The sequence below is a fragment of the Castanea sativa genome, chromosome 7 (genome assembly GCF_040712315.1).
Source record: "Castanea sativa cultivar Marrone di Chiusa Pesio chromosome 7, ASM4071231v1".
NCBI classification, from domain to species: Eukaryota; Viridiplantae; Streptophyta; class Magnoliopsida; order Fagales; family Fagaceae; genus Castanea; species Castanea sativa.
Window position 1 is genome coordinate 19,006,157 of NC_134019.1, and position 23,614 is coordinate 19,029,770.

Below are 23,614 nucleotides of genomic sequence, written 5' to 3' on the forward strand. Positions count from 1 at the left end.
GAGAGATATTTTTACTTTAGTGAAAAATATATACAATCATTATCAAAAAATGGCCTTTCTTTTCACCTCTCTCTCTCTCTCTCTCTCTCTCTCTCTCACACACACACACACACACACACACACACACACACACACACAGTCATCCATGTATGGATGCTATTACTCAACCCTCTCAACCATCTCCTACTCAAGTTTCCAAGATGACGACATATATTAAGTTGCTGAATCACTTGGGCTCACCTCTGTCCCCTCCAGTTACGCTTTTACCCCTAGTCCCAATGATCATGCAGTTTATGTACTTCTTAATCTTCCTTCATGCTACTTATGGCATGGATGCCTTGGTGTGTCCTAAGATGTCTTGGGGTGTGTAGAAATTCCTTAGGAATGTTTCTATTTATACGAGTTTGGGGGTGAGTTAGCGACAAGTGGCAAAGTCTAATTGGTAACATGTGTCACAGTTTGATTGGAGGAGTTTTAAGACTTTTTTTTCTAAGACACAACATTGTTTGATTGGCCAAAATATCTTGATTTTCAAGGTGACACATGTTAGCAATTGATTAGATCATTTATGTTATCGCTTACATGCGTCAGATGTCATTGCTTACACATGTTAATGCGTGGCATGTGTCATTGCTTACACACGCATTTTGGATGTTTTTTTTTTAATGTTTTTATTTCATGACACTTGGCAAATTCTGTTGGTTCTTGAATGGTGATGGTAGAAACTAGTTGTAGCACGTGGCGCTTTGTTATACTTTGTGGATTTGGTAGTATGATGTGTCAGCTTGTAAGAGATCGAGAATTTTTCCTCTTTACAATGTGCACACACAAAAATATTATTTAGTATCGCATTTTCTTAGACAAAGGCAACAGAAATTAACCCACATAACATGATGCCACTATTAACATCTAATGAAATATGAAAGCGTGTGGCAATGGCTTTCTATGTCAATTTCTTTATACGGTGTGCAGAGAGTGGTTGTAGTGTAGTGCACAGTTTTGTACAATGTCAACTCTTGAATTTGTTTTAAATGTCTCTCACAAATACAAACTATGCCAATGGTGAGCGAAATCTCATGGGTTCAAATTAAATTTTGGGTGTCAAGTTTTTTGTTTTTTAAGGGTGGTGAACAACTCGAATTAATTTAAAATTTCTTATTTTTTTAGGGTATATATATGGTGAGCAAAATCAATGGTGAGCAATATTCAATGGTGAACACCTTTTTTTTTTTGAGGAAGCACATGAACACCCTAAATTCATGGTGAGCAAAATTTCATGGGTTCAAATATATATATTTTTCCCCCAATTCAGGGTGTTCACGTGCTTCCTCAAAAAAAAAAAAAAAAAAAAAAAAAAAAAAAAAAAAAAAAAAAAAAAAAAAAAGTGTTCATGGGAACACACAAACCAATAATATATTTTGTAATTATAAAATATATATTTAATATATTATCAATATATTATACACATTTTTTTTGTTATATATAGCTTATCAGTAACATAAGGCTACTCAGCTGCTCTCTCTATCTCTTGTGTTCTCCTCGTTTCTCATTATCCATGGCTTCAAGAATTCCACTTGATACCTTGAAGGCATCGCTTGTTCATCCACCTAAGGTAACAAGTGTGAAAGCACTAGTTGAATCAACTGACTTCTCCTCCCTCCCTTCGTTTTACACCTTCACTCATAATCTCCATGATGAACCAATATCCGATGATCCAGATGATTCAATCCCCATTATCGACATCTCTCTTCTTGTTTCTGGTACTCCTGAAGAACAGTCTCAAGTCATCCATCAACTCAACAAAGCCTGCTCAGACTGGGGCTGCTTCATGGTACAGTTTAGCATATCTGTCTTGAGCTTTCTATTAAATTTGTTTTACGTGTTTATAGTTTTTGCATGTAACTAAGATTTGATGAGGGTCTTAGGTGATTAATCATGGTGTGTCGGAGAGCCTGACGAAGGCAATGATAGCGTCGTTTCAAGAATTTTTCGACCTGCCGGAGGAGGAGAAGAAAGTGTTTCAGGGAAACCATGTCATGGATCCAATCAGGTGTGGTACAGGCTTTAATCCTTCAATAAATAAAGCAAACTTATGGAGAGATTATCTCAAGTGCATCACCTATCCTGAATTTCACTCACCCAACAAACCTGCTGGGTTCAGGTACATTTCTTTTCATTTCAGATTTAATATCTTCTAATTAAAACATATCATATAGTATATTATTGATAAAAATCCAACTCTAAAGAAGTTAAAGTTCCCAATCAAACGATTGGACTGAAAAATAAGTCCGGGACAAAGGTCTCGTTGCTTTGGCCACTTTCTCCACATGTGCTCTCCAGGGTCTCTTCTTTGGGGTTTGCCCAAAGAATCACTGGCAAAGCAACTTTCTCCCCATGCGCTCTCTAGGGTCTTCTTTGGGGTTTGCCCAAAGAATCAGTGGGGAGCCAGGAACTTGACTTTAGAGAGATCAAATAAAATAATAAGATATTTATTTATTTAATGTATTATAAAAAAAGATGATTAAATTTTTTTCTCTCTATATACAATAACTAAAATAATAATAATGTTATCGATCATCTTTCTTTCTTCTTAAGAATGAATCAATAAATTTTAACTTTTCCATAATCTTAAATTTTCAAATTAAATTATATCTCATTAAGCATAATGACTAAGATATAACAAAATTACTAGTCAATTAAAGATTGCTAATTAAAAATAATAGAAAACAAACACTTCATGCATACAAAAATATAATCAAATATGAAACAACAGATTATACATTATACTATTGCTTTATTTCTATTATATATATTATTAGTTTCATAAATCGTATATTATATTTATATATTATTAATATATTTATTAATTTAATGACAAATACTAGTAGAAGAAAGAAAGGTCAAACCTGCTTTTGCTTTTGAGGACAAGTTGAAGTGTAAAACATACGCATGTAGGTCTTGGAAAAATTATAATCTCAAATCTGTAAAAAAAAATCTTGTCTTGGAGTGTGGGATGAAAGACTAAAGCAAGAACAAAGGCAAAACAACACACTAAACCAACTATTTCACAGAGAGAGAGAGAGAGAGAGAGAGAGAGAGAGAGTCAAAGCCCAGGTGCAAATAAGTAGGAGTCTGGTGAAGTGATAGTACGAAGAAGGAGACCTTTCCATCAAACTCCAAAGTAAGTCATAGGGGTTTTTCAATGAGGATGGAGCAAAAAAAATAGATTTTTATATTCTCTTTTTTTCTTTTTCTTTTATTTTATAGATAATGGTTAAAATCTAGTGTTTATCATCAATGTTTGGTTGTCCAACTAATTAGCTTGGTGATAAATTGTACATAATTGTAATCCTATTTAAATTAATCCAAAATATATTCATATATATATATATATATATTTATAAAAAATTAACTGGGAGGGGGGGGGCATAATAGTGGATAACTCATTTATCTATTTATATTATCTATAAGAAGATTCTCCTCATTGGGCTGAACTTTTATTTGGTTCAAAAATACCCTAGACCATAGGTTTAATAACGACAAAACTTGAGAACAACCAGTAAAAAAATGTCTCCAACTTCACATAAAATGCTTATAAAATCAAGGACGGAACCAGGACTTTGAGTTAAAGGGGGCGACTCTGCTGCTAGCTGTGTGCAGCAGCTCCGACCTTTGAGTCTATTGCTTTACTACCAAGAATTTTTGTCTAAATTTTCTTAAATGTCCAAGTTGTTTGTTCTGGGTAAAATAGATTGATTGGACTTAATTTTTTTAGTTTTATTATTGGTAATTTTTGTTGCTGAGCTAATTTTTTGAGTTTGTATATTTTATTTTAGATTTAATCTATTAATTTTTTATGTCCTTTAAAAGGTGAAAAATTCTAAAACTACAAATTTTTTACAAATTGCTAATGTGATGAGTGGTTATTGATACGTAAAAAGTGATACAAGTGTACGAACCAATAAGAATTTACTACCTCAATTTGTAAAACATTGTAAAAACATTTTTGGCTAGAAGATTACTCTCAAAGAATTGATGGCATTATTAAGGGGGGCAAAGTGTAATTTTATTGAACAAAATTGCTAAAATTAGTACCTATTAATATAATAATATATTTTTTTTAAAATTAGAGGGGACCATTGCCCCCCCTAGTCCAATAACAGCTCTGTCCATGTATAAAATAGGACACTCTCTTACTAACCCATGTTTTCAAAAAAAAAAAAAATTATCCAAAAATTTTTTTTTTCAAAAAAAATCTCAATCCCCTTTGATGTTTCCTTCAATGACCACATTCCAACTTTTTTGTTTTTTTATTTTATCATGACTCACTGGTTTCTTTTATTTAATTTTCTATTTCCTTAATTCCTCATTTTACGTACACTAGGCAAAAAAAAAAGCGTCATTGCATGCGCAAAAAGTGTGTGATTAGGCTATTATTTATATACTAAGATTATCACACACGCTTTATGCATGTAATAAGGCTCTTTCTTATTTATTTGTTTTTTGGGTCTAGTGTTATAAAGTTTAAAAGTGATATATAAATAACCGTGTGTATTTTTTTTTTTTTTAAGAAAGAGGCTAGGTAACATGGAATAATGTTTAAAAATAAGATTGAGATAGCATCCTAAACTTTAGGCCAAATGGAGAAGATGAAGGAAAAAGCTTAAAATTTAGGAATAGTAGATTACTCTTTTAACCAGTTCATGTTTTTTATTTTAAAATTATTTAACTAAAAAATAGAGGTATTTTAGAGAGTTTAAGAATTTGTAAAAGGGTATTTCAGTTCGCAAAATGTTGAAACCTAAACAGAGAATCATGTTATTAATATATATATATATATATATATATATATATATATATATATATATATATATATATATAATTTTCCTCTTTCAACAGGACTTTTACATGGTTGAAAAATACCCTCACTAAGAAAGGGTAAACTTCATTTAGAAATATGGTCATAAATGTCAAATAAAAATTTTCATTTTAAATTCAAAAAGAGAATTCTTAAAATTTATGATTTTTTTTTTCTTTCACATTCAAAAAGGAAATTACAGTTATCCTTTTATCCTTTTTAGTTGTTTGAAAAATAAAATTTTCTAAATTATAATAGTTACAAATTATTAATCTTTATCCAAAAAAAATAGAAGAGCCTCTGAGCACACGCGCTCAGAGGCTAGTGTGTGTGTATAAATATGTGTGTGTGTGTATATATATATATATATATTGACCTTTTTAAAAACAATTTGGAGGGCCATGGCCCCTTCAACTTCAAAGTGGCTCTGCCAATACAAGTAATTCAAGCTTAGATCTAAGCCATGTCTGTTTGCCCAAGACAATTAGACAAGGCATTGGCCCATTGTTACACAGTGTGTATGTACACCTGTGTGCCACAGGAAATACTGCTTGTCCAATCTATCAGTTCTCTTATTCACATGTACACACCTATTATTTCTCACACATATTCACAAATGATGTGTGAAATAATTTTTTCTTAAAAATGTATATTGTTAGCATCATAACTTTTTGGCAAGCTGTGACTGATAAAGTCATGAACTCATCATTTATATTCTACTAGTTACCATGTGAGTAAATTGTGGCAAAATTTGTAGCAAAAGTTATATTCCTACTAATTTCCTTTAAAAATATCCACCTTTTATTACTTGCAAGTAGATATAAAACTTTTAAAAAAATGTAAAATAGTAGGTATCTGAATTATATTAATCAAAATCTACTCTCTCTTTTTCCTTCATTCTTCTGTACTTTATGTTGTCTTTCTTTCGTCCAATCATCTCACTACCCCAAGTATCTAGCCTTTAATGATAGTCTTGACTCTTGGCTAACCCCAACAAGGTAACAACGAACTCCAACCAAGGTAGTTTTGTTTCGGTTTAAAAACTATCAGCCATATCGGCTCGTTTTGGCTGTACTGGAGACAAATATTAAATTTTGGTCGGTGTGTGGGCCTTTTTTGCAAATGTTGGGTTGGGCCGCCTACCGCTACACTAGGCTCAAATATTTCTGGATCAGGGAGTTAGGATCAGTCCAAGAGCAAATCTTCTTGGTCCGGCTTGTGCGCAAACAATGCCCCTGTTAACTAGGCTTTGATCACATGCCCATGGCAGACAGAACTGTTACATTAACTACAACAAGCAGATACAATAAAGACAATAATGGAAATTCCTTTAAGGTTCAGATAAAATAAATAGTGGGCTTTGATAAGGAGTGGCCGTTTTACGAAACAGCAACAAAAGGGTAAGTATTGAATGAACAACAGTAAACTTATTAAAAATAAATAAATGTCAGCTGCCGCATTAAGTTAAGCTGCCAAATCTAAGTCAAGAAGGGGAATCATCTCTTCAATGCTACAGGGGAAATTAGCTGCTTTGAAGGGGCGGGGCAGGCCTGAATGACTTGAGTTCACTGAGGTCCTTCTCCATTACCAGAGAGCATGGGTTGTAGAGGGAGAGGGAGATCGACCCATTCAGTGCATGCCTACTACTCTGTTCTCTCTCTTCTCTCTGTTTCCTAGTTTCTTCCTTTCTATTCTCTCTTAATTCTTTCTTTCTTTTCCTTTGGTTTTTTACTCTTGCTGTCTTTTTAATTCTAGCGATTATCCTCCCCCCCGAGGTTGCTCCTCCCTGCCGTGCACAGCAAAGGCTCCTTATATAGTACCAGCCGTACTTGGCTTTTACTATTTTAGTCTTTAACCGTTTTGTCCGGTGTGGGTGTCCTTGCCGACCATTACTGACTGGTCAGTCACCCAGCCAGCGTCACTTACCTGCGCTGACCGTGCCATTCCACCTCACCAGACAAAGAATGCTCATTTGTTTGTTTATTTGCCGTGGCATTCCTACCTATCACAGTGTAAGTACTCTCTTTTCTCTTCATCCCTCATGGCATGCACCTAGTGGTTCCAACTCAGTTTTGCCTCTTTTAGGTGGTATTTCATCCCAGTAAGACATTGCCTCCAAAAGAACTTGAGCAGGAAACACGAAAATGGGTTTTTCCCTTTCCCTACCGCCAGACCATGCCCTGTTACCTCTAACTCATGGCCTCACCATTTCTTGTATTGGCTAAGTACAGGGTGAGGGTGCTTGGGCCTTGCGCGTGCCTTACCTCCATGCTCATCCAAATTTTACCCGCTGGTCATGTGTTTGCCGCGGTCTGAAGGTCAATCTCCCAGTCTGCTGTTCATCTTTGACTTCTTATAACGTGGGTTGTTTTCCTTGACTTCTCATTTATGGCTTGCTTCTTTTAGGGGCTGGGCCTTGCCCGATTAAAGGTTGTTCCATGCTTTTATTCTCAACCCTTGTTATTTGTTTCCTACCACACTATTCTGTTATGCCTGTCGTGAGGTTTGCTTGACCTAGGGCCATTGGGTCCCTTTGGACTTTACTGTTCATTCATTCTTTGATGGCCCAATAAACTCATTGGGCCCTTTACTACTTGCAGGCTCTCTCATTCCGCCTACTTTCCTTTAGGTATCCTCAGCTCGTCTACTTTCTTGGGGCATCCTTGGCCCTTTTCAATTATATGCTTCCCATGGGCTTTTACTAACTCCTTGGGCTTCCCTGGCCCAAGTGCTTCTTACTTTGTCCTTGGGGTTCATGGATTCTCCATTACCCCTTACTTTCTTTACTTACATTTTTTTGGGCCTGCTGTGACAACCGTGGTCCATTCTCACTTTTCTACATCCATACAGCCTATGGGTTTGTTATTTCTTTCTTCCAGTCCTTCTTAGGCCCATTTACTTCTTTAGGGTCCATTTGTTTGCTTTATAAACCCATGATCCATTATTCCTGCCACTTGGGCTTAATGGAATTTCCATCCCACTCTCTTCTGCCCATGTCTTTGGGCTTTTCCTTTTGTTGGGCTTCTAAAAAAAATGAGCATCTATAGTCGATAAATACATACCAAGCCGAAACAAATTCTTCAGTTTCTTCAATCTTCATCCAGCAAAGAGAGAAAGAGAGAGAGCATCTGTTTAGATCTATGCAGGGGAAACTGGGAAAGAAAAGATAACAAAAGGGAAGAAGAGTAGAAGACCGAATGTAAGGGAAAGAAGAGAGTGGAGTTAAGTGGCGGTTGTTGCAAATGAAATGAGGGTCAGCTTTCTATTAGAGATGGTCAAACACAAACCTTTTTTTTTAAGTGGCATAAACATTTGAAATTCATTTGAGTTTTAACTTATTTATTGTTTGCTAAAAATATCATTGAAGAGCTAGTGATTGTGTGCCAAACAATCAATACTCAATTCCCTTAGATTTTTTCTACTTTTTTCCCTCTCAAATTGTCATACTTTGAGAGGAGCTTAACCTAAGTGCAACCTAGAGCATTGAGCCTTAGCCAAATTCAAGTGGTGTAATTGGTCAGTGTTGCAATATCTGGAAAGCTTGAGAAGAAACTACTCAATGCACTCCTTTGGTATTTGAAGCTTGTAGAGCTTAATCAAGTACATTGGATAGATTAGACTTGGATGGTTTCTTTGTTTATCCATGACCTCCAACTTATTTTCTTAGTGGATCGATTTGGCATGTCGAGCTATGAAGAGAATTTTTAGCCAATTTTTTTTTTCATTTTTCTCTTCAATGACACTTCCGGAGTTATCTTTTGTTTGCATCATTTTACCTCCTGCCCTTACTTAATTGCCTAGTTCAATTTTGTTCATTAATGCTCCAATTTGGTAGTTTGGTTGATTGATCCATTAATTATATGTAATTTTTGCACTAATTGTGATTAGCTTAATACTAATCAAACCGTAATTAAAATTTGGGGTCTAAATCAACACCTAGTTATTGCCTAGTGCACTTCCAAATTAAAATTCCAATATTAAGATGGTCCATACAATTCATAATGAATGGTTTATCTTTGTTTATAATGACACAGTGAGATTGCATTGGAGTTCAGCAAAAGAAACCGGGAAGTAGTAACAGTATTACTGAAAGCTATTTCAAAGAGCTTGGGGTTAGAAGAGAGTTACATAAACAAGGCAGCCAATTTCGAGTTGGGTTTACAATTGCTCGCTGCTAACTATTATCCAGCTTGTCCAGAGCCAGAGAAAGTAATTGGCATCCCCGCTCACTATGACCATGGTCTGTTAACCACTTTGGTAAATAATGGGGTCTCTGGCCTTCAAGTAACGCATAAAGAAAAATGGTTTAATGTCCATGTCCCTGCCAATGTACTCTTTGTTCAAGTTGCTGATCACTTGGAGGTACATTTTGTCATGCTTCTTGAACTCCATTTTTACTCGGTCCCATGTGTTATTCATCTTCTCATTATCTTTCTCAATTACTTTTTTTTATTAAGCAACTATGCCAGCTAAAGTTAACTAGTAAGATCGGTCTGATACAATATTAGGTTTAAGGTGATAACACATTAATTGTCATTCACACACCCACATATATATTTTATCCTTGAATTTTTTAAAACAGAGGGGTGGGGGAGTAATTTTATTCTTCCGTTTGTGAGGTTGGTTCAATTTTGTTACTTAAATTTGAGCACTCTTAAAAATGTGGTTGGTTCGATTTAAGTCTTGTACATGAGTTACTTCTATATTCCATTAGTCGCGTAAGTAGAAATAGAAAGAAAAAATAATAAAAATAAAAATAAAAAGACAAAATTGTACACTTTGTATAATTTCAAAGATTAAATAAAAACCTTTTAAATTTGAAGGATTACACGATCAAACTTGCACCAAATTTCATAATGGAAATTGGAAATTACCCAACACTTATTTAGGATAAATGCGACACGTGACATGTGTGAATAAGTTTAAAAGAGGGAAAAATAGTGCTTTGAATTTGATGTTGACTTGTTAACAAATGTTGACCATGGTCCCCTCTCACACGGACCATGGTCTGTTAACCCTTTTGGTGGATAATGGAATCTCGGGACTTCAAATACTGCATAAAGAAAAATGGATTTATGTCAATCTCCAACCCAATACACTCTTTATTCACATTGCTGATTACTTGGAGGTACATTCTATCTTGCATCTTGAACTCCATTTTTATTTGTCTCCATGTATTATTCATCTTGAAAATTTACTTAGTGTATAAAATACTTGTGAATATTTAGACTCCCAAATACAAAATTTCCAAAACAAGCTTATATTCAAACAATGTATTTGAGGAATATGAAATATAAGCAAAACTCAAATTAGCAAACTACTCAAAGCCATTAATTAATCACAACCAACAGAAATTAAAAGCTAAGAGTGAGGGAAAGAGAGATGCAAATACAAGATAATACTGGCACGTGTTATCGAAGAGCAAACCGAAGAACTCAGCGAAAAACCTTTCCGCCACCCTCCAAGTGGTAAATGATCCACTAGAAAATTAGTTGGGATACATGAATAGTAATAGACCCTCCAAGTCCAATCTACCCAATGCACTTAAGCCCTCTAAGCTTCTTGCTCCAACAAGATTACGTCGAACTGTATCTTCTCTAGCTTTCCAGATCCCGCAATTAGCCCATTGCATCAACTAATGTAAATTGGTTCTCTCTTGAACTGCTTCCCAAACACCAAGAACCTTCTCACTACTCTGAATTTGGTGAGGTAAGAATTTGGTTTATGATCCTCTCATGGGTATAACAATAGAGAGGGTGAGAGTAGAGAAATTTGGAGAATCAAGTGTATAAGATTGTGGATGAAATAATCTTGGTTTTCTCTAGGATTTCTCTCTTAAAATTCTCTTTGGAAGCTCTCTAAATTTCTTCGTTTAAGGGTATTTATAGTAAAGTATGAGGTGGAATGTGAAAAGTCATTTTCAACAAATAGGGTGCACAAGCGAGTCACTTGTGACTAGGATGAGTCGCGAGTTCTAGTTGCCAATTACCAGACTAGGCCAGACTATAATCTTTTTCTTGTAGTGATCCAGCTGGCCTGACTCATCATCTTCCTGCATGCTTCAAACGTGTGCTTCATTTTGGCAAGTCACCACTCGTGAGTCAATCGCGAGTCCAATCGCGAGTCGCCTTCTTGTTGCACACTTTTGATCAAATCTTTACACACTCTCTCTCACACACAACTCTTACATTATTTACACCTAAAGATAGGGTTTCTAAATGCTAAATTACAAGCAAATTTGGCATAGAATAAAGCCAACACATAGTTGAATAAATTCAACTTTACATTCTCCCTCTTTGGTTATTTCGTGACAAAACCCTAAACAGACTCTAGACTTAAAAATGTGAGTTGGGAATAGTTGTCAAAACTCACTCACACCTAATTCTAGATTTGTGAAGCTCTTGAACCATATGAAGAAGTCTCCTGAAAACTATATCACAAAATGCACTCATTAACTTCATTGTAAGTGGAAAACTTAGAATGCATATGGAGCAAGCACAATACGATTAAGCAAGTATGAATATGATAATGAAGCATAACTTGACCATACAAGAACAATCACTATAAATAGTGACTACAATGAACATTCACATAGTGAACATCTGGACATGCAAGCAAAAAAGTTCAATGCAAACTATCATTTCCATGTCCAATACTCAACCGATGCAAGAACACTGAAGCAAGACTCATTAGGTTTAAATTGCATCAAGGATACAAGATCCAACAAGGGCACAAGAGTACTAAAGAAAATGCAAAACATTAACTAAAGGTACTAAACTACATAAGCAAGGGTACATAGAAACATAGTCTAAATAACAAAAATATCGAAGTATCCATAACACAAAGTATCCAAGTATTTTAAAACAAAATACTAAAACCATAGAGTACTAAATCACATCAAAGTGCTACGAAAACCATAATAAATGCTATAAAAGCCATAAACCACAACAACCATATAAGCTAAAACCAAATAGCAACCAATGATATTTACTCACCCTCAAGAGCTACCATATTACTCCCCCTTTTTGATCGGAATGGCCAAAGGGCTAAGGCTGATGAGTAAAGCTATCAAACTTGGTTGCCAACATGTTGATTTGGTCCTAAATAGCTACAAGTTTGTTGGAATGCTCATCTGCTACATCACGAAGACCATCAATCCTCTCAAGTATAATCTAAAAAGCATCGGGAGGAACTAATGATAATGATGATGCTCCTCTCCTACCTCAACCACCACTATGTCTTGGAAGAGGTTGTTATCCTTTCACGTCAATCTCTATATCAGCAAGAGATGCATGTTCATCTTCAGGAAGTTGAAACCTACTTCTTAGGATTATTTAAGAGTTTATAGGAGGAGTTTGAGGCATTAAGCCTACGTGTTGTGGAGTCTCCACACCTTTGTTATGAAGGATCCTTATTATAAAATTTGGAACAACAAGCTTTGATCTTAAGGTCATCTTTGTGGACTCTACAATGATGTTGTATAAGTGTGCACTGATATCAATGTAGGTGTTCTCACGAAGCTCCACGAGGAATATGGCTCTAACATTGTTGATGGTTGAAAACTTCTTGACTGGATACAAGTTGAACATCATGATATTGCTAGGCATCTCAAATCTAGGGGAAAAGAGGTTGTGTTGAGGCTTCTTCCTTCCCTATGGCCACCAATGCGAAGTTGCACAGATTCTAGAGAGAGTATTTTATCCTTGAACGGAGTGAACCCTTCATGATATTGTTCTTCAAAACCAAGCATAGCATCAATGTCCTCAATGTCAAGGGTTGACTCATGACCTCTAACCTAGCACTCTATGTGTTCCTCTTAAAAGGATCACATATTCCAGGGAAATCGCCAAGAAGTTTATCCCAGCCCCGTCCTTCAAAACTACTAGGAATGAAGGAATCCTTAAGGTCAGTAAGATGCACTTGTCTCTCCTGAATGATTGGAGCTGTTTTGAATTGAAGGGCATATCTCTTAAAATGTTGAGGGGAATGAAACAATCCGTCATCATGGCACTTTCTCCTATCACCACGTTGAACAATAGTTTTTTGTGGAGCTATCTACAAAACATAGCATCAAAGACCACAAAAACAAAACACAATGGACAGCAACAAACTTGGTTAGATATACGTTAACACCAAAAACAAAAACTACGAATAAAACCCTAAAAACTGAAATTTAAAGAGCAATTAAAAAAATGACATGTGAAGATGCTAAACATCAAAACATGATATAATCATGGCATTAGACACACAGCATGTTAAACATTGTGTGTGTGCATCATATGGAAAAGTGTGTATATAAGAGGCATGAAATCATGCACGGGGCAAAATGTGAAACACATAACCATTAGTTGTTCCAAACATGGACATAAGATTATCCCCAAATTTTGTACTCGACAAAGTCCAAAATTATACAAAAAACATCTAAATAGACATTTTATTAACAAAATGGTATGCACACCACAACACAAAACATTGTATAATGTATGAGCATGTAATAATCTTGACATAAACATGAAAAACAAGCATTCTAATGTCATTCTCAACAAAACTCATATATCAATTTCATCAAAAACTACAAAAACTCATGTTCTTCAACAATATTTCGATATCTCCACAAATCAACAAATACATGAAATAGAATGCTTTAAACTTGAAATAAAGTAAAAAGGAGTGAAAACACATACCTTTTCTTGAATTTGGATTGAAGATTGAAGAGAATAATGGAGGTTTTTGGAGTGAAAATGGTGGTTTTGAGAGAGGGAGAGGTGGAGAGGACAAAGGCACAAAAACGTGATGCAAGAGAAAGTGAAATTTTTTGAAAAACTGTCTGATTTTTAACTCTATTTTTGCAAAACACGTTTTTTTTTTTTTTTGCGACTCAACTGACTTGTGAATGAGTTGCCAAACTCGGGTTGAACTCATGACTTAAGAGAACAAAATTTTGCGACTTGAGCATGACTTGCAAGTGAGTCGTGAAAATGCAGAGTTGCAAATTTTTTGATTTTTTTGAAAATTTTCAGAACAAAATACCTTCCAAAAACAACGAAAACACCCAAAAATATTTTTGGGTTTGATCAACAGATGCTTGAGTATGTACATCACATTTAATCAAGTACAATCACACAAATGAATAGGACATTCATTGAACATAGACATGTGTGATGTGGGTGGGTATCAATTATGAGATAGTCCTTAGTTAAATGTGAAGCTTCAATGATCAATTCAATTAAGTCATACACATCTAGCACTAAGTAAAGTGACCTATCTCAATTGTAGAAATGAACATTTATGACCTGTGACAAAAACTTGATTACATTGAGTTAGAATCTTTTCATTTGGTTTCTTTCCTTTTGATAACATTTGATCATTTTGATTTTTACATCTCTTTTTGAGATCGATGCCTAAAATTTTTGATATTTCAATATGATGATTACACCTTTGGCTTTTGGCACCATACATTATGAATACATGTCGCTTTCCCTTTTTCCTAGTTAAATACTAGTTTGTGTGACGACTTTTTTAGCTCATTATCTCTTTTTGAGATTTGACATTGGTTGAGCTTTTAAGCAAAAAAAAATAATAATAATAAAAAAAGTGGGAAGAGATATAGGAACAAGTCTATGCATGTCTCAAGATCAACAAAACTTTTGATTAATCATTCGTAACAAGTTTGAAGATCTATTTACAACAATCACATAGATGTCAAGATGTTTCCCACAAAGATACAAGTGCATAGAGAACAAGCTGAGTTCATTAATGCACAAAGCCATTAATACGGACGTACAAGGCTGAACATGCATGTGACAATACACAACACCGCCGATCAAACTTTTTGGATTTTATACTTTTTGGATTTTATACTTTTTATGTGTTTTTGGATTTTTTGACACAAAGCAAAGTAAAGAATGATAAAAAACAACAAACAACCAATGTAAAATAAACAACCAAACAACAATGTCACATTATATAGAAAGAATTAATGCACGGACATGTTATAATGTTTATGCATGAGTACCCTTCTTCACCCGCACGACACATGCATTGGGGGTGATATCCTTTGAGGATTAGGTACTTAAGTCATGATTCTTAAACCTTAAGGTGAAGTTGGCCAAACATGAGGTGATGGTGTCAATCATCTTCATCACATTATTTATAATGTGTTTTCCTTCTTGCCCTTTTGGTTGCTTGGGTTTCCCATTGCCTTTTCCTTGTCTTCTTGGAAAAGGCAATGCTTGGAGCTTGTAGCTTGTAGCTTGTAGAAATTTGGTCTAGTGTGCCTTAGGATTCCACAATGATGGCAATAGTGTTGCATTTGTAGACCTCTTTGTCTCTTAGGAAGAGACTTTCCTCTTGCCTTGGGCTTAGCCACAATTGGCTTGGGGGATTTCGTCAAAACCATTTGATTCAAGACATTTGGCTTCTTTTTAGATTTTACATTATCAACAAGAGGATTTGATGCTTCTTTAGCCTTGACAAACTTAATTCCCTTTTAGAGTTTGAGCTACCTTCTTCGGTATACCCTATCCCACTTCTATCCGAAGAGGGCTTTTGATAGGCAAGCACTTCATCCAGTTTCTTGGAAGTAACATGCTCCACTTTGGCATTTGCTTGAACAACCTCAAGCTCAAGAAACTCTATTTTGGAATAGGCATTGTTTATTTCTTCATCTAACCCTTCAACTTCACACTTGATCTATTTGTACCGTGCGAGGTTGTTTTTATAATCCTCTTTGGCTTTCTTCATCTTTCTAATGGTTGCCTTAGCCACTCTTGCATGTTCAAGAAGTGCATTGTAGGATTCTTGGAATCTATTTGTTCCTTCATAAACACACTCTTCTTCATCTCCAACACAAATAGATTCCACTTCGGTATGTTTGCCAAGCTCTTCCTTTAGAGTACTTAAATCTTTCGAAAAATCTATGGGTGCAATGGCCATGATAGCGGAGTAGTTTCCCTTCCTATCATAGCTTTCTTTAGAATTGGAGTTTGAGTTATTCGAATCACTAAGGATTGTAGCAAGAGCTCTACCCTTTCCCTTCAAATAGGTAGGGCATTCTTTCTTCAAATAACCATGCCCGTTGCACTCATAACAAGTGATTCCTTGAGGAGGAGAAGAGTCTTTGGAATCCATCCTTTTGAAGTCCTTGTCTTTCTTGAAATTGGAGAATTTTCCTTTCTCAAAGGACTTCCCATCCTTTTTGAACTTCAATAAATTGCAAAAGTTCTTTGCAAGGAATGCCACTTCTTCTTCAACATCATCCTCTTCTGAGGAATCTTGAGCTTCAATTCTCTCATTGATCGTCTTAAGAGTAAGGGATTTGCTCTTCCTTCAAGATGGTAGAGTGAGCTCATATGTTTGAAGAGAGCCGATAAGTTCTTGGACCTTTATCTCATCAAGATCCTTGCTCTTCTCAATGGCAGTCACTTTGGCTTGTAAGCTCTCCGGCAATGATCTAAGGATTTTCCTTACTACTTTTGAGTCTTCCTTCTTCTCACCCAAGTTCAATTTCTTGATTACTACTTCATTTAACTTTCCATAGAATGAGTCGAATGATTCATCTTTGCTCATCTTCAATTCTTCAAACCAAGTAAGTATTTGAAGCTTGGTATCCTTCACCTTCTTGGTGCCTTCATAAGTAGTCTCCAAATTTTGCTATGCCTCCTTGGCAATTGACACATGAGAAATCCTGTGAAATTTATCTAGTGAGACACCACAAATTATAGCATTAAGTGTTTTGCTATTAGCAGTAGCCACCGCGAGAGTTGCCTTATCCCAAGTGGATTTGGTAGCCTCCAGCCTTATCCAACCAATTTCTACAGCATCCTACACACTCTCATCAATGGAGCACAAGAATGTATGCATACGCACTTTCCAAAATGTGTAATTAGTCCCATCAAATAAGGGAGGTGCATTGAGGGATTGAGACCTATCCATCCTAGAGGTCAAGGATCACACTAAGGATAAAGAAATCGGATAAGGTGTACCCATTCTGATACGAATTAAGAACTCGCTTAGTGTATAAAACACTTATGAATGTTTAGACCCCCAAATAAAAATTTTCCAAAACAAGCTTATATTCAAACAATGTATTTGTGGAATATGAAATATAAGCAATACCCAAATTAGCAATTTACTCTAAGCCATTAATTTAATCACAACCAGCAGAAATTCAAAGGTAGGAGTAAGGGAAAGAGAGATGCAAATACATGATAATATCAGCACGTGTTATCAAAGAAGAAACCGAAGCACTCAGCGAAAAACCTCTTCGCCACCCTCCAAGCTATAAATGATCCACTAGAAAATCAGTTGGGATACATGAATAACAATAGACCCTCCAAGCCGAATCTACCTAATACACCTAAGCCCTCTAAGCTTCTTGCTCCAACAAGGTTATAGCAAACCGTGTCTTCTATAGCTTTCTGGATCTCGCAATTAACACATTGCATCAACCGATGTGAATTGGTTCTCTCTTGAACTGCTTCCCGAACACCATGAACTTTTCCACTACTCTGAATTTAGTAAGGTAAGGATTTGGTTTATGATCCTCTCATGGGTTTAATAATGGAGAAGGTGAGAGTAGAGGAATTTGGAGAATCAAGTGTATAAGATTGTGGATGAATCAATCTTGTTTTTCTTTAGGGTTTCGCTCTCAAAATCCTCTTGGGAAACTCTCTACATTTTGTGGGTATAAGGGTATTTAAAGTAGAATATGAGATGGAATGTGAAAAGTCATTTTTCAGCAAACAGGGTGCACCGGCGAGTCACTTGCGACTGGAATAAGTCCTGAGTTCCAGTCGTTAGATACCAGACTAGGACAGACTGTACATTTTGTCCTTTGATGATCCAGCTAGTCTGACTCTTCATCTTCCTACATGCTTCACACGTGTGCTTCATTTTGGCAAGTCACCACTTGCAAGTCAATCATGAGTCTAGTCGCGAGTCACCTTCTTGTTGCACACTTTTGATCAAATCCTCACACTCTCTTACACACAATCCTTACATTATTCCCACCTAAATACATGATTTCAAAATGCTAAATTTCAAGCAAATTTGGCACGGAATAAAGCCAACACATAGTTGAATTAATTCAATTTTACACATCTCCCCATTATCTTTCTCAATTTCGTTTTTTTGTTAAGCAACTATGCCAGCTGAAGTTAACTAGAAAGGTCGGTCTAATACAATTTTAGGCTTAAGGTAATAATATATTTGTCATTCATATAAGATTTTTGTTATATTTTGTTTAATACTGATAAAAAATTTAAAAATAAAATTAATGAGGCAATAGCCTTAGCAGTAATAAGAAAAGATGGATTCACTTATAATCAAATTAATAAAAGAGTTTTTTGGATCAATTTTATATAAGTCCATTATATACGCACAAAAAAAAAATTATGAGTAATTTATATATATATATATATATATATATATATATATATATATATTGTCTCAGAAATTTAGGATAAGATCAATTTTGATTATATGGGTAAATTATATGGGGAGACTTAACATTCCATTAGTCATGTAAACAAAAAAATAAATGGAGACACAAAATTGTTCACATTTTATAATTTCAACGACTAATTAAAACCCTTTAAATTTGAAGGGACAAAGTCAAACCTACTCCAAATTTCGTAATGAAAGGTATAAATTACCCTGCTTATTTATGTTAAATGTGACATGTGCGAATTGGTTTGAGGGCAAGACAGAATAATAGTGCTTTGATGGTGATTTGTTATCAAATTTTGCTTTTAGAAATAGAGTGAAATTGTATGTGTAAGTGGATTATGTTGAGCCGTTGCAAGACGAACTCTAAGAGAGAGAGAGAGAGAGGTATTTTTTTCCCTTTTAGCCAAAGATGGACCACTTTCTGGAAAACTTTATATTGTTTTCTACGGTATAGGACAGAAAGCAATTGTCTAAATACCCTAAAGGAAGAGTCAGCCATGTTAAGTAACCTAGTTCATAATATTTTTTTTTCTTTATCTGTGTGTGTAATTATATAATTATTTTATTATTTAAATATCATTGGCTTTAGTTTTTTCACTTTTCCAGTTCTTCACATTTATGCCTATGATTGTCTAAATGAACAATTTTTTTAATTAATTAAAATTTTCTAAATACAATATTTTCTGCAAGATTTTGAGCAACGGCAAGTACAAGAGTATTGAACACCGGGCACTTGTGAATGACAAAGCTACAAGGATGTCCATAGCTCTGGCACATGGACCGTCACTAGACACAATTATTAGGTCAGCGCCAGAGTTAGTTGACAGTGAAAGTCATCCACCTGCATATGTTCAAATAACGTATAAGGCATTTCTGGAATTGCAGCAAACTGGCAAGTTGAGAGATAAATTTGAATAGTGAACAAAGCAAAACGTTCTGAGCTACTTGATTGATTTACAAAGCCAATTTCTCAATTTAGTGTTTGATAATAATAATAATAAATAAATGTTGTCGAATTTGGTTTAAATTTAATTTTGAAAAATTATTAGGTACTTCCGGAGTATTATAAATGCGTACTCCCCCCTCTCACATGAATGGTGGGTTCTACCATGAATTTAATTAGTGAGACCTACTATTCATGTGAGAGGAAGGAGTACGCATTTATGGTACTTCAAGAGTACACAATAATTTTCCTTCAATTTCTATCTCTTAAATTAATTAAATTGCAATTTCCTCCTTAAAATTTTAGAAGACATCAATTTCAAATTCCTATCTTTTTATGGTAAAATTTCTTCTAAGCTATTTCATCTTAATATGATATACATATATATGTAGATAGGATGAAGAATAAGTACTTCTAACATTTTGAAGGGCGAAAATTCAAATTTAAAATTTTTGAGAGTTGAAAATTAAATTTAGACCAAAATTTAAGATCAACTACCACGTTGTTCTCTCTCTCTCTCTCTCTTTTTTTTTTAGAAGAATGTCGTTCTCACGTTTGTTGAATTTAATATTTGATAATAAATGTTGTTATAATATATTCTACATTTATGATGTAATTAATGTCATATTTACACATATATTTCTTTTTTCTTTTAACTCCGTAATTTGAACTATTTCCTCCTAAATCCTTAAGTATTTTGTTTATAAAGAAGTGTCAATTTAGCTATAAGGCCCTTGGCTTGAAACCTCCATACATAATTCTTATTAATATATTTATCAGTGAGACTTGATATTAGCCTCTCTTTTTTCCAACATTATAGACTGGATAATATTTATACGACAAATTTTACTACATTATCTTTATAAGCCTTTGTGTTAGCTTTTAAGTACAAGTAAATAGTCTATTGGCAAGGGTCAAACTCCCTTAGAAAATGTCAAATGTTGTCGCAAACAATTATTAGTGAGGGTATATGACTGTCAATGGTTGTTGTATTTGCTCTTATTGCAAAAAGGGATTTTGCAACCACACCATTGCTAATAGTTAATTTATAAGGGCAATTCATTGTCTTTACTAAAAAAATCTACGCTAGCAAATATATTACCAAGCTACAAAAAAAGCGGACAACTTACTTTTATCAAGGGGATGCAGTTGTTGTGAACAACTATTTGTGAAGACCTTTATGATCTAGCAATTAGTTATTTGCAAATTTTAAATTGAGGACTTAATTTTTAGCGACAAATAATGGTATTCTTGAATTCATTTGTCCCTTGAAAATAATTATTGGCAACTTATTAGGAACAATAGTGACAACATTAAGTTGTCACTTAAAACATTTTTGCTAGGGGTTAAGTGACTCACTATTTTTCAGATTGCAAGGGACATTGTTATCATTATGAAGTGATGAGGACAATTTATTCACGCCACATGGCTTTATTTCATTGGCAACCCACACCATGTCAATATTGTAATGCATATTGAGTAAATCTCTTTTAAAGCTCAAACGAACCCATATTTACATAAAAGAACATCAAAGCCCGTGTTTCAAAAATTATGGTGGTGTTATCTCATCAAAGCCCATAATTCAAGCTCATGACACATTATCTCATTTTTCAGCTCATGATCCAAGTTCATGAGTCTTATCGGGGGAACTTTGGGAGTCCTAGTTTGAAAGGCCAAAAAGTATGTTCAATAAAATCCAATGGTTTAAAGTTGAAAAAAGAAACATGTTGTTTAGCATGTCTTCTCCAACTTCCTGAACTCTGACAGGTTAGTGTGCAATAGGTAACATTTGGTAAGCCTCTTATATCACATAATGCTTAAAATGATAAAGCTCGCTATTGCTCTTTACCTAAAACTTAATGTTCATCTTACAATATAAGTTTAAAAATCTAATTATATTATTTCATATAAATTGTATTATTATTTTCTTTTAAATCAATTCCAAAAACATGCTTAAATCAAATTGGCTATCTCTATAATATAAGAAATACATTAAATGCTTTGTTTGCTTTCCAAGGTTTGGTCACAACACAAAGAGACCGTAACTAGAACTCTAAAGTGTCATCAAATATCAACCAATGAGTTTATTACTTACTAAAATTATATTGTAATAAAAACATGGACTAAACATATAAATTTCAAAAGAGGAAAATTAGCCAACATCATTCAGCTGCTCTCTCCTACAGCTTGACATCATTCAGCTGTGTCAATTGTTGTAACAACTATTATTGTGCAGTTGTGTCAGCTACTGTACAACTGTAACTGCAACTCTAGCAGCCTTAAATTTTCAAATTTCCTCTTTTAGTTTAAAAAAAAAAAAAAAAACCAACTTAAAAATCACTCTTTTTACTTAAGACTTTTCCTTATTTGCTAGTTTTCCCTTCAGCTAATTCTAATTTAGTTACATACTTGGCTCTATATAAAGAGGACCATGCCTCAATTCTTTCAACAGACTATAACTCATCTTGTGCTCATTTCCTTACTCTCCTATTTTGAAAATTCGTATGCTTTTCTGCCCATAAACACATTCATACTCCTCCTTTTCTTACAAAAATATCTTAGTAAACAAACACAACAACTCTTGCAAACACTACAAAGCTCATTTCTCACAAAATATTCACACACACACACACACACACACACACACACACACACACACAATATATATATATATATATATATATATATATATTTCTCATATATCTTAAACACTAACTTCCCACAAAGTATCCCTTATACTTCTTTACGTCATACAAAATTCATTTCTCAAAAAGTACCCTTACATATTGTAAACACAAAATTTCTCAATTGCAGAAATAAAACAATTGAAAAGAAATATGGTTTGCAAATATAAATTTGTATTGATAAATAATGAGTACAATCTCTATTTCAATTTTTTTACAAAAGAATACCCTTTAATTCTATCTTTATTGAACTTGACTTGAACCGAAAAAACCTTCTTGATTTAGTTGGAAGATTGATTGAGCGGTCTTCACAACGAATCTCTAGCTTTGAGCTTGTTAGAGATTTGTTGTCCTTCAAGTTCTTCAAGCTCTTTAAATGTTCTTCAAGTTCTTCAAAGATTCTTGACACATAATTTCTCCAGAGTTTGAGCCCTTTGAAAACTTGGTTCCCAAAATGAGAGGAGATGTCCTCTATTTATTTATAATGGTTTCATAGGATAAGCTCCACTTTGATTGATATGCTTGAAAATATGTAGTAAACTTTTGATTGGCCCAAATTTTTCTTAGAGATAATTATCTTTATTTTTCTATTTTGATAAAGATCATATTTTGATAAACATAATAATCAATAAAGATAAATAATTTCTTTATTTAATTTATTTATTTTACTGGAGATAATTATCCATCAATTTCGAATAGGGAATTTTTCTTTATTTTATTGCTTTTTAATAAAGATAATTATCCATAAACTTTGAATAGGGGATTTATCTTTATCTTGTGGGTCAAGTGACAAATGGAAAATTTCAATATGTCAATTTAATATCAATTTGGGTGACAAATGTCATCATTCGATTTAATTAATTTAATGACATTAATTTTAAATTTGCCACTAAATTTTGATGTAACATTTTATAATTGGTTTGAAATTTCGCCTCCTACAAATGCCACCTCAAGACTTGGTCATGTTTACAATTTTGAACGTGGAAAGTGATCAAGTCTTGACAAATTCATGCTTTGATGCAATTAGTTTCAGCACCATTCATTTATTTAGAAATTTGCAAGCTGTCATTTCTCCAAGAGCTTGAACATGTGCAAGAGTCTACCACTATGAGATGAGCTTTGCTCCTAATCAATTTGTCTTGCGAAGATAACTTTAAGAAGGAAATTTGTTTCCTAGTCAAAGTAGTAACCATATAAGGACGGAAATTCTATCCTTTGCAATGATAATCCTTCATGCCTTCCATCAGATACTAGAATTGTCCTTCATTTTGACTTCTCTTCCTAGCCAAATTGGTCTTTGACTAGATAAATAATCTATATATATATATAATAGACGAAGCTGAGAGAAAGTTGGTTCCTGCATTTAAGGACGTATTGACAAATAGGATAACTACCTATTTAAAATTCTGACACGTATACAGTTTTTAAAAAATTAATCGTACGTTACAACGCTTGGTTTTTTAATCCCTGCCACATTTGCAGTTAAAAAAAGTTGTAAATTAAATAACAAAAAAAAAAAAACCAGTTAAAGTTAAAGAGTGCACATAAATAGAAATAAAGAGAGACGATGAATCGAGAGAAAGCCTATGAAGACACGGAGAAAGAAAGAGGAAAAGAGAGAGGCGATGAGGCCACGGTAAAAGAAACAGAGAAAGAGAGAGGATCCTGCCTTCGCCAGTC

The 23,614-nt window shown here is 34.3% G+C and overlaps 1 protein-coding gene across 1 annotated transcript; it reads left to right on the forward strand.

Annotated features, from left to right (window-relative positions):
• Positions 1–1,555: 1,555 nt before the first annotated feature.
• LOC142642235 (2-oxoglutarate-dependent dioxygenase 19-like) lies at positions 1,556–19,225 on the forward strand. The gene is made up of 4 exons (XM_075816571.1): positions 1,556–1,831; positions 1,926–2,161; positions 8,893–9,220; positions 18,998–19,225. Exons 1-4 carry the CDS (start codon positions 1,556–1,558, stop codon positions 19,223–19,225), a joined length of 1,068 nt encoding a protein of 355 aa, XP_075672686.1.
• Positions 19,226–23,614: the final 4,389 nt, after the last annotated feature.